This window comes from Falco biarmicus, chromosome 19 (assembly GCF_023638135.1).
Source record: "Falco biarmicus isolate bFalBia1 chromosome 19, bFalBia1.pri, whole genome shotgun sequence".
NCBI classification, from domain to species: Eukaryota; Metazoa; Chordata; class Aves; order Falconiformes; family Falconidae; genus Falco; species Falco biarmicus.
Window position 1 is genome coordinate 1,201,177 of NC_079306.1, and position 12,026 is coordinate 1,213,202.

The 12,026-nt window shown below is 49.0% G+C and overlaps 1 protein-coding gene across 1 annotated transcript; it reads right to left on the reverse strand.

Moving 5' to 3' along the window:
- Positions 1 to 4,158: 4,158 nt before the first annotated feature.
- Positions 4,159 to 7,884, reverse strand: BCDIN3D (BCDIN3 domain containing RNA methyltransferase). Its single transcript, XM_056321899.1, has 2 exons — positions 7,679 to 7,884; positions 4,159 to 5,637 (listed from the first exon to the last, which is right to left on the reverse strand). Exons 1-2 carry the CDS (start codon positions 7,868 to 7,870, stop codon positions 5,023 to 5,025), a joined length of 807 nt encoding a protein of 268 aa, XP_056177874.1. The 5' UTR covers positions 7,871 to 7,884; the 3' UTR covers positions 4,159 to 5,022.
- Between the last annotated feature and the right edge of the window lie 4,142 nt (positions 7,885 to 12,026).

Genomic DNA, 12,026 nt, shown 5'->3' on the forward strand with positions numbered 1-12,026 from the left:
TCCTCATTTGCAACAAGGCCAAACAGGACCAGCCTTCAGCACATCCAGAGTGAACCTCAGACTCACACCTTGGATTTGTGGTTGCTTTTCCCACCAAGCCCCCCAACTCTGCCAAAAGGGCTCCATTTCCTCATACCTCCACCTCACCTAACAAATCAAAACTTTGCAAGAGAACAGGCTTACACCTGGAAGAGAAAAGATATGTGTTTGGTTTGTGGCTGTTCTTTTCTCAGGCTTCCACACTGCCAGAAACAGATGCCTCTATTTCCATGGGCTGACACCTCTCACTTTTGTCCTTTAACTCACGGGCAGCAAAGTGCCAGGAAGAACATGAACGAACTTGCCCTCAGCTGAGCAAAGGAAATCCGAAAATCTGCAGCTTCTGCCGTCCAAGCCTGTGGTGACAAGTTGCTGGGTTTCCAGCTAGAGGAAGCTGCTTATAGGAGCAGACAAGTTGCTGCCAACTTTGAGTTCCTAAACTTGATTCCTCCACTCTTGGGCTGGTCACACATTCTGGGGAAAGTTGAATTAAACAGTTTTTAAACCATGACACCATTTAGAAATGCTGATGAACAGCACCTGCATGTCTGTCAATACATATATGCGTAAGGGAAGCAGACAGCAGTGAGATAGGTGCCTAGAACAGTCATTTGTTCTGGCAGCTGTCAATGTTAAACTGATAAAATTGCTGCTGTTGCACCATATTTACAGACTAAACTAATCCCCACTGAGTGCAAACCTTGTATTCATCCAGCACAAGAATCCAGGAAACAACAAACTGTCTTCTTGGCATAAGCACGAGTTAAAGTTAAAAAAAATAAAAAATAATAAAAAAAGAAACTCTCATTGACTCCGTCTAAATCTTACTTCCTGCAAAGGCTGAAGGCAACTGCAGAATCATCCAGAAACCGGAACCTCCAAGTTCTCAGCCTCAACTTTGACATTAGCTTATGTGTGACTAGATGCTTCACCTCTTTTGCCTAGATTTTTCCATCCAAGGAAGGGGGATAGTTACCTGTGACTTGCTACACAGCAGTGGTGTGAGACTTAATTAGTCAGAACACTTTGAAGGTATGGTACCTAATTAGTATCTGAAGTGGCTGCAGTGATTATTATGGACAATGGCATAGCTCACAGCTTATGATACAGCTCAGCTCATCAGTACTTTTCATTCTCAAAACTGCTGTGCAAACAGACAATCAATATTCTACATCAGAAATCTCCACAGCGGTGTGTGGTTATCAAGCTCATTTTGTGGATGGAAAAACTGAGGCAAGGTCTGATGGGGCCCAGCAACAATCACAAACCACAGAGCATGGGAACTTCACAAGGTACTCACGGGAACGCCTTGCTTGCTGCCGGGATGGAACAGGGCAGCAGCCCGACAGTGCCATCGTAGTGCCCCGCAGTGTTCTGGGTCTCTTTGGAAATGCTCAGCTGTTGTGCTCTCTGCAGGTGTTGAATTTAGCAGGCTCCTGTAAGAATAGGAAAGAGCAAGCAGGATCTCTTAACTAACCCCACAACGCAGATGCACATACACACACAAGTAACATGGCACATGGTGAGCGAGCCAGGACAGCTACAGGACCTACACATCAGCACAGCCTGATGCCATACGCTCCCAGCTGAGCGGTGCAAGCACAGCCCTCCCTCTCCGTACTCGGGGAAGCTGCATCTCCCTTGATTTAGCAGCAGCAACCACCATCAGGTTGGCCCCATCCTTGGATCACGGAGATGAGCAAGCAGTACCTCCAGCAGAGGCCTCTGCGCCATCCCCTAACGTGGGTACCCCAAACTCTGCAAGGGTCACCACCCCCAGAACTCACACAAGGGGCATCTGTTTCACCAGCTGAACGACAACCAACCAACCAACTTTGCCAAGTGCTCTCAGCAACAGAGAGACAAAGCATTGGTTTCCACCGTCATCTTTTATTTCATTCTGTCCTGCCTTCAGGAGACCTAGGAACATGTTTTAACCACATTGCAAAATGCAGAGAGTATATAAAAAAAGAAATTCTCCTGAGCCTTACATAAGCGCTGCAGTTGAGATCCATAGGCTCTCTTCTATCACTGTCACGAAGCTGGGTTCCCACCTGTCTCATCACCCGACAGCTTCCTGGAGAGCAGAAGGAGCAAGCTGAAAAGAAAAGGAAAGAGGCGTTTGGGGTTTTTTCCTCCTGTCTGCTAAAGGACTGACTCCATTTTGAGCCCTATAGTATACCAAGAACTGCAGAGAGATTTATATTGCTGTTATTTTAAGCTGCATTTGTGGCAATATCCAAAGGACAAGAAACAAAGCGCGCTGCTGCACCAAATCCAAACAAAGCTAGTTTTGGAGCCATTTCTGAGACAGTGGGACATTGATATGAGCGATTTAGTAGTACAGACTTGAGAGACAGATAAAACGTCATCATACTGTTACATACACACTGGGCTGGCTTGCAGGTCTGTACATGGCCAGCATATAAAGGCTGGGAAAAAAAGCAAAACAAACCAACCCAACCCACAACCTATCAACAAGCAGCAGCCCAGAAGAATCCCCCAGGCAGCAGATACTGATCTATCACCCAGTGTATAAGGAACATAAAATAGGGTCTGTTTGTAGGGGAAGGTCATTCTAGATGGGTACAGGACAAGTCTCCTGTCTGTAACTTAGGGTTGTCTCCCTTCCTAGCAACGCTTCATAAATTTTTTCACAGGCAGGTGTGTAAATCCCCAGGGGAAAATGAAAGCGAGAAACCCTACTCACCCCTTTAAAGTTGAGCACTGAACAGATAAGTCCAGGTCTATTTTATAAATATCTCAAAGTTCAAAGAAAACAGCAACTAATATTGACACAACCCAACAGAAACATCCCAAGGGGCAAGGCTGTAGGTTGCATGATACTCCAGTGCCACCAGCTGCACAAGGAAGGACAGCACAAGGAAGGGGAGGCTGAGCTGCCCAGCAGCACTGGGTGAGCCAACACCCCGCCCCTCAGTGGCGCTTACCCATAGATTGTAATGAATGTCAGATGAGGTGCTTAATTACCAAAGTGATACATTTTATAAGCTGCAAGAAAGATCAGGCACTTGAGCAAACCCTCAGGAAAATACATGACAAGTTGGCTCTCCCTTCACTCCCAGAGGGATAGTGAAATCAGCCCCAACTTAAAATTGTCTTCAAGAAAATTAACAGCTGCCACCACCACCAGGAAAGGCCCATTTGTCAGCAGCTGAGAACGCAGAGGAGCTCTCGGGACTCCTGCTAGGAGTCCTAAACATTTTCTGCATAGCACAACACTGCTGAAGGCGCATTTATGTGAAGACCCTCAAAGCCCTTCTGTGACCTCGTCTCTTTTAAACACACATAGACTTTTTCCTCAAGCCTATCCATGGATCCCAGCAGCTTTTCATCCACAAGGCTGTGGCCAGCCAGCCAGAACATGGCACACGCTTCACTCTCAGAGCTCACTGTGGAGGAAATCAAAGCTTTCCTTTCCCCTCCACTATCACTGCATGAGTAAACAACAAGAAAGTCCCAGTAAGGACAAACTAAAACACAACCAAAGCTCCTCTCCACCCCTGCACAGAGGCTCACCTCGACATGAGAGCTGCTAGGCAAGGGTACCTCCTGGAGGAGAATTCCTCCTCTCCACTCTCTCTGGTAGCAAGCTCTCATGACACAACACTTAGGGTGCATACCTGGGCTTCCCTCTCACCTCGCAGTAAGGAACCTAGAAATTTGTAAGAGTCATCAGTTACCTACTTCTATGTGTCATAGTCTGCTCAAGTGAGGTTTTTAATCTGTTTAGACAACACTGTAGAAGTGCAACTCCTACTTCCTATCAGAGCTAACAAAACCACTATGTATGAACTAAAGCTAGCAGGGATATTAAACCAAGAAAAATGAAGTTAAAATATGGCATTTTGCTCATCTTCTTTCCTCTTAGATTTTACTGACAAAAAAACCCCACCAAAACCAAACAAGCAAAACCTAACCAAAACCACAACCCTGTGAAAGCTGTAATACTTTAACCTTAGCCAAACACAACTTCAAGCTTACCAAAGTCTCATTTGAGTCTGTAAGCCTGACAAAACTATAAACTCAGTTAGCTGGGATGGCTTAGGTGTTAAAAACAATGTAAACAAAAAGAAAAATTAAAAAAACCAAACACTATTTACAATAAAATTAAGTTACTTTTATTTCAAGGATATTATCACAAAAATCACTCGCTCCGTTACACACTTAAACAAGTACATGCCCTACCATATAAACCCCTCACTCCACAGAAATCACACCATTCTCAGCCTCCCAGGCACACTCCAGGCAAGCCTCATCGGCAAAGGTGCACTGATCACAGCCCGACCAGTATCATCGGACCACAGACTGGTTTGGGTGGAAAGGGACCTTTACAGCTCATCCAGTCCAACCCCCTGCCCTGCGCAAGGACAGCCTCACCTAGGATGAGGTTGCTCAGAGCCCCGTCCCACCTGAACTCGGACGTTTCCAGGGATGGGGCATCCACCACCGCTCTGGGCAAGCTGTCGACCAGACACCCTCTGCCAACGATCCAATGCACTTGTTCATTGCTGGTAAACCAGGTTATATGTTTTCCAAGAGTATTTTATACAGAAGACGTGACAAGCAGCAGAACAAACAGTGCACTGCAAGGGTCCACAGAAATTTGAAAAGCTCCTTTCCTTGAAAAGCTCCATGGACAAAAAAGGCATGTTCTTTCTTCTTCCAGGGAATGTTCTTGGTACGTATACAATGCACACATGTAGCAACTTTGATTTCAAAAGCACTTTCTAGGAACAGCAATCTCAGAACTCACAAGGTAGGTTAAAAATGCCACTGCATTTTGCGGATGCAAAGAAAAAAAGTCATTAAAAAAAAAAAATCACACAGATATTTGCCTCCAGCTCCCCTGGAGGTCAATGTCTGGCCCCAACAGGGATTTAGGAATTCCTTGATCTGACTCTGTAAGCAGCAAGCACCGCATTGCCTACGAATTCATGAATGTGAAAGACCATTTATCAGTTACTGCTCCTGTTCTGAAGGCCCCCTGCCCTCACAATTTGAGCCATTTGATTTAAAAAGCAAGAGGCTTCTGTCCCAGCTGGTGCTCCCAAAGCAACACACCAGCTCCATGGCGCAGTCCTTCGTTAAGATCTGGGTTATCCTCTCCGCCATATCCCCGTTGATAGCAAGAGATCGGAAGTGATCAAAGTCATTTCTGCCCAGCTTCCGCAGGCGGCGTGCAGCTGCCCTGTAGCACTTCCAGGGCTGAGGTTCAATCAGCAGGTACGTGCACAGAGAGGAGAGGAACGACAGGAACTCCATCAGGCCGCTATCCCCATGATTCAGGTGGATCCACATGGTCACAGACATGCAAAATACGATGTCAAAGGTGGAGCGGCCAAAACGGCTCAGGTAGGAGCTCAGGAATGGCTCCCTGGCACTGGAGTCCATGATGTCCAGGTTGGCAAAGGATATGGAGGCAGGAAAGGGGCTGCACTGCCGAGCCCTCTCAATCAACACCGGATCAATGTCACAGCACAGAAGGTTCAGATCCGTTCCAGCTGCAGGCTGCTCCAGGCTGCCTTTGCTCTCCTGAAGGCCGAGGAAATGCCTGTACAGAGCCACACTTAGCTCCTGCAGAAAGCAAAACAGGGGTTCATGGGGCCTACGCTGCTTCAGTAACACATACCAAGCACACAGGAACCAACTCTCAGCAGCAAGGCACAAGTGCCACCTCAAGAGCTTTCTCTCGAAGTTCAGAACAATAAGCGCACCAACGATCTTCCTTTCTGTAGCAAAAAGCATCACGGTATTCCTGACTACTGAAGTCAACCAGATACTGGAACTAAAACTGTATCAGCCCACACTTGGGGTTTTGCTCCAAAAACTACAAGAAAGATGAGTTTTGGTACAGGAATCTTGCTGGATATCCCCATCCAACGTGGGGGCGAAGGCTTCACTGACTTCCCTAAGCAAGCCTCAGAGTTCCCCCGTGGCACCAAGAGCTATATATCTTGCCTGAATTGGAGTAAAAATTTCTTCTGCCACTGCTAAAGTAAAAGACATTCCCTGACCACCAGACTGCTGCTTAATAGTTAACACGAGAGCTTTCCTTTGAATTTCCTTCCACAGAGTGTGCCACTAAGTGGAAAACTTATTAATATTTTACGGAATGAGCTCCTGAATGACACCGGCCGAGCTCGCCGCCCACACAGGCGGGCAGAGGGTGTCCTCTAGTGGCGAAAGCCTCTGCAGCGCAGAAGAACCGTACCGAGACCATTTTCACCTGACCTGTTCCACAAGTTCACCTGAAATAGGATCTAGAATCGTCCTTTAGATAATGCCTTAGGCAGACTTTCAAACCTTCTGGCAGGGGGCTGGGGGAAGAGAAGCCATGGAAACAGCAGTACTATTTTCTTCCCCTGCCAGAATGCAATCTCATTCTGAATGAGTAATTGTTCCTAATACACTGATAAAAGTCTCCATCTGAAAAAAAAAATATCTTAAAACATTATTAAACACTGCATCAAAGATGCACAAATACTTCTGAGTTACAAGACAGCAAAGCTACACGCTAAGAAAAAGTCATGAGAAAAAAGCTGAACTACGTAAAGAGAATGAACTTTCAAAATGAGCAATTCTACACGATTCACCAGCTCTGTCACAAGATCCTCAGGAGCACGTGACCAGGATTTTAGTTTCAGGTTCTGTCTCATGGATAAATGATGTGATACTACACAATACACAACCGATTACAGTTTCTTGCCTCAGGTTTGTCCAGTTCCCTTGCTCTTAGGGGTCCTATACCAACTCTCTGGTGCTCAGGACACACAGCACCCACTGACAATCTCCTGAGCCCCACCAGTCTCATGCTGCACACAAGTCCTGCTTTCCCACTGTGCCTTTTACACAGGCTCAACCCCATCCCAGGCTGCTACCCCTGCCCCGCTGTTCTAGGCTGTTCCATTCCTCCCCAACCCCACAGGTCATTGCTCCCCAGAGCCTTCCCCACTGCCCCCACCCAGTCTTCTCAGTCCTGCCCCATTCTTTCCCAAATCCCAAGGGAGTGCCTCCCTCAGCCCTCCCAGACTTCCCTCCAATGCCCCAACCTCCCCACTCTGCCCCAGTGCCTCCCCATCTTTCCAATCTGTCTCCCAACACCCTAAGCTCCTGCCTGTCCCAGTCTCCTCCACCTGTCTCACCACCGTGGGTCAGTGCCTTTTCCAGTCTTCCCAGTTTGCCCCACTGCCCCTCTCCCAGGCCCTCAACCCCACCCTCCCCATCTTCTCAGTCTGCCCCCACCACCAGTGCCTCATCCCTAATCTTTTCCATATGCTGGACTGTCCCCCAAAACCCAAGACAAGTGCCTCCCCAGTTTGCCCCACCACCCCCCAATTGCGCAGACCAGTGCCTCCCTCCCGTCTCTCCCAAAGCCCCCCCAAACTCCCGATCAGCACCTCCCCCTCAGGCCTTCCCACAGGCCCCAAACCTCCAGACCAGCATGTCCACTCAATCTTTCGTGCAGGCCCCCAGTCTCCAGAGCAGTCTCCCCCCGAGCCTTTCCAGCCTTCCCCACAGCCCAGACCTCCAGCCCAGCGCTCCCCCTCCCGCAGGGACCCCCAGGCCTGCCGCCCCGCGGCCTACCCCTCCCGCTCCCGCCGAGGCGCCCTTTTACCCCCGAGTTGCACCCCACATCGAGCCCCAGCACCGGGCGGGCCGCCGCGGGGAACAGGCTCCGCAGGAGCCCGCCAGGCAGGAGGCGGACTCGCCCCTCGGGCGGGTGGAAGCGGGAGTAATTCGGGAAGTTGCCGTAGGGAGCAGCGCCAGGCTCCGAGGCGGGAGATCCTTCGCTCATGGGCGCCGCCATTTTATCCTCATCCCCGCGCGCCCCGGGCGAACACCGGACGTGAGCAGAGACGTTCCGGGGAAGAAAGGTTCCGGGGGGCGAGCATTGCCTCACCGGGCCCATTCGAGTGAAAAGATGAATGCTTAGAGATTTTGTGTAAAAACAGCCTGTCTGGGCCCCATCACACGAGGGCAGGCTGAAGCAGGAGAGCTCCAACAACCCAGGCCCTGTCACCTTTGACCCAGCATTGCCATGGCGACGCTGCAGCCTAGCATGGGGGCACAAGCCTTGGGGGTCGATCTTGGGGTCCCCCCCTTTCAGGGCACCTCTGCGGAAGGGCCCTGGGGGTGCCACTGCCCCCAGAAACTACCCAAATAGAGCCAGAAATTTTATCTCTGCTTTTGCTCCATGGCAGTGTCAAAACCCACCAGAATCTGGGCAACCCAACTCAGCCAGTGCTCTCCCTGTTTATAAAAGCTTTACAAACTTTTATACAAGTGCTATTTAAATATATATATATATAAATACTGTATAAACATTACTTAAATTACATTTAAACATGGGATAGCCCAGGCCCCCATAGGCAGGCAGCTGGCAGGAGGTTTTACAGCAGAAGTTAAAGGAGGACAAGGGTTGGCACGGGGGAGGTTTTAGGGTCAAGTTGACAGAGGGAACCTGCATTTTATTTCACGCTGCTTTTTTTTTTTTTTTTTTTTTTAATCACATTATGAAGAGCAGAGGGCGCCAGGAGCTCAGAAATGCAGGTGAAGAGCTCCTGGGCCCTTCTTGCATGTTGCTCCTGCTGTGGAGGCAGCAGCAGGGATTGGCCGGGATACAGGCTCCATCTTTCCTTGAAATACCCCAAGCCTGCAAGGGAAGGAAGTCAGAAAGAAGTGCAAAAGTAAATAAAAATTGCCCCCTTTCCAGATGGTGGAATTCAGGTGTTTTGAGGTCTCCTCTGCCTCTCCCCGGCTGCATTTAGAGCCCCCAAATTCCTGTCCCATGGTTATATCCCTACCTCTTTCCAGCATCCTTCACACCCTGATGAATCTCCCCATCACCCTCCTTGTCCCACATCCCTGTATCCCACCTCTGAATGGGCCCACTTGAAGCCGAATCAATTTTTGCCCCATTCCTCAAGAGCCAACTGTTGAGATTTGAATCATCAGCCTTTTATCCTGTTTGTGGTAATTACAGGACCAGCTAATGATGCCTCATAGAAATACTCATGGCCACCTTATTGTTTGCAGAGAAATGCTCCGCTTCAGTTATTTTTCCACGACTGCTGTCCCACAAACAGCAGCAAACCACAGGGCAAAATACTTTCCTTGCTGCAGAAAATGCATCGGTGGGCAGTAAAGTGCAGACCAGCCGTACCCTGCTGTTTAGCCAGGCTCCTTAGGAAACAAATCTCACCCCCAGCTGTGGGCACAGCAACTCCCAAAGAGCACAAATCTGTCGCAAGAAGATGCTGCCACTGGGATTTCTGTCCTCAGAGAGCTTCAACAGCCTGGGCTAATCAGCCCTTTGGAGCTGATGGAGAGAGAGAGGAGTTTTCACCCCCTGGTGCAGGCACTCATTTAGGTCAGGTGAATTGCTCTCTGGAGGCATTTCTTTCTCTCACTACTCTAGAGAAAGCTTAGTACGTCAGTTTGCTCTCCAGAGCTACAGAAAATGCCCTCTGAGCAGGTGCCTTGTTGACAACACTTGTTTACCCCCGCTTGCTTCTTTTTTAATCCTGTAGCCACTTAAACCAAGTCTGAGGGAGAACAGCATCCTCGCTCAAGGAGCCCTTTGGTCCTCAGTTCTCAAATACTTGATGCCTACGCCAGAGCCACATGCATTTTATTCCTTTGTGTAGGATGTGTTCCTTAGTCATAACCAGAGGAGGGACAGCCTGGTCCCCATCAAAACTTTGAGCCATGCCACAGTCTTGTTTATGTTTTCTCATTTAAAGGGATGAAGCACCAGCTGTGCAACCAGACCTTCCTTCAGCTGTACTGCAGTAAGGAGACCTCACAACAGCAATAACAGTTTTGCAACAATTTATTAGCAATGTTCAGAGAAAATACAAAATCCTATTTACAATGAAACAAGAAGAATGGCTGGACAAAGGGAGCATGGGGATACAGAGCAGGGCCCGGATGATGCAGACCTCAGACAAAGGACATCCACATGGAGGAAGAGAAGCAGCCCTGCACCTTCCCCGCATGGGTGGTCGGGGAACCTGGGAGGAACATGCCCATAGCTATATGCCATCCCTAATCCTGTGTTACTCAGCCTCATGAGGACTTACACCTCTCTAAGCACGTAGATATTACTCACTGCTTCAATGCAAGTGCTTTCGGCAGGTCTGGCTTGGATGGACTGCAAGCTGTGGGGTCAGCACAGAAGAGGTACCAGGACACATGCAAGAAGGGAGCCCAGCAGAGGGGCATGGGAGAGCAGCAAGCCATTCCCACTCAAGTGGCCTGGAGATGGAGCAGGTGCCATGCAAGCTTTTTCCACACAGGAGCAGAAAGCCAGGACGTAGCAGAAGCTCAGGCAGCAGCAAAGTTACTCCACACCAGAAGAGAAAAAAAAAAAAAAAAAAAAAAAGAGCAAGAGATCCAGAGTGGGCTGCAGATCCGTGTTCTCCTCCCCAGGTCCCAGGGTATGCAGGGCCAGTTTGGAGGAGTCCCAGTGCAGATAGGAGGGCTGCAGAGCTCTGGTCTAGATTGTCCTCCAGAGGAGGGGTTTTAAGACTATCTCAGAGTCAGAACTCATCATGTAACTCCATACACCCTCCTCAAAAGCAGAAATATCTGCAAGGCCTTTTGCTGTGAGCAAAAAAAGCTACACAGCCAGTCTGCTAAGATATTTCAGAAATGCCTGCATGGGTCTGAGCCAGAAAATTCCCTCCTTAAACTGCTGTTTTATAAACTTTTAGGGTGCTTATCCTGCTGTCCCCTCTCCTGATTCAGCCTGCTCAGCAATTTAAGGCTCTTGTTTCTTCTCTGCAACACACTGCAGAAATCAGTGGGTCATGAACGTAATGCTGTCATCACTTAGTAGTAACCTTTACCCCTAAAAAGATTTTGGCTTTGGGGTTTATTATTTTGGGGGGTGTTGGGGAGGTGAGCAAGGTGGAAGGCATCACTTGTGCTGCTGTATGATCACGGACAAGGTCAGTGCAGCCACAGAGGGGCTGAAGCATTTTTTGACTCTGCACAGTAACTTTCCTCTGCCCAGCTCAGGGCATTGCACACGTGTGGCAGGAGGATACAACATGTGAAGGGTAAAAGCCAGGGCAGCAGCAGAGGAGGAATGTGCAGTATGGAGCATTTTGGCATAGCCTCTCTCTAACACGAAGGGATTGCTAGAGGCAGCTCAGTGACGCACTTGCCCTGGCATTCCCAGAGAGATTGAAGATACAGGTTTCTATCAGCAGGAAGGATCACTTTTTAAATAAGAGCAAGAGGCCTCTTATCTCCACCTGGAGCTTTACAGTTAGAAATTAGCCAGCTAATCCTCAAACAGGGGAACGTGAGCAAGGGGAAGATGGAAAGTTACCTGAGCACTCAGAGGCATCCAGTGCCCTCACTGACATCCCTGTTTGGGAGAGCAAAACTGGAAAATGGCCGGAACAAGAGGCAACATTGGTGTTTGCTACAAAGCAGTGCCCGTTCTGAGCAAGAGGCATTCACCCTGGCCTCAGTCTCTGGGTAGTAACCACTTAGGACTCTTAATCTCAAGCAACCAAGACAATTTTGTGAAGACATCAGATCTCATGATGGGTCACAGGATCTCAGCCAGCCATTTCCCACATCAGGATGCGTCTGGCTTTGCATGGGCTCTGAAACAGCCTCTTTCATCGCCTCTGCCAACAATCCTTACATGGGATCACAGCTCTCCCAGGTGAAGAGCCACATGTCAGAGAGAACTGTCATACACATCCCCCTTGGGTGGGTAGGGGAGCCCACAGCCAGTGGTCCTGCCATCCCACTCTGGGAAGGAAAGCAAGTACATCCTCAGCCCCACAGCCAGATGCAAAGGATACAGAAAAATTCTTCCTGCAGGGTCGTTCGGGATGTCCTCAAAGAGGCTGCACATCCTGAACAACAAGTTCCCTTGTGCCTGGAGGATTGCTGATTGCTGGGACATCCAGACTACGTGATCCCACACTCTGCATTTCTAA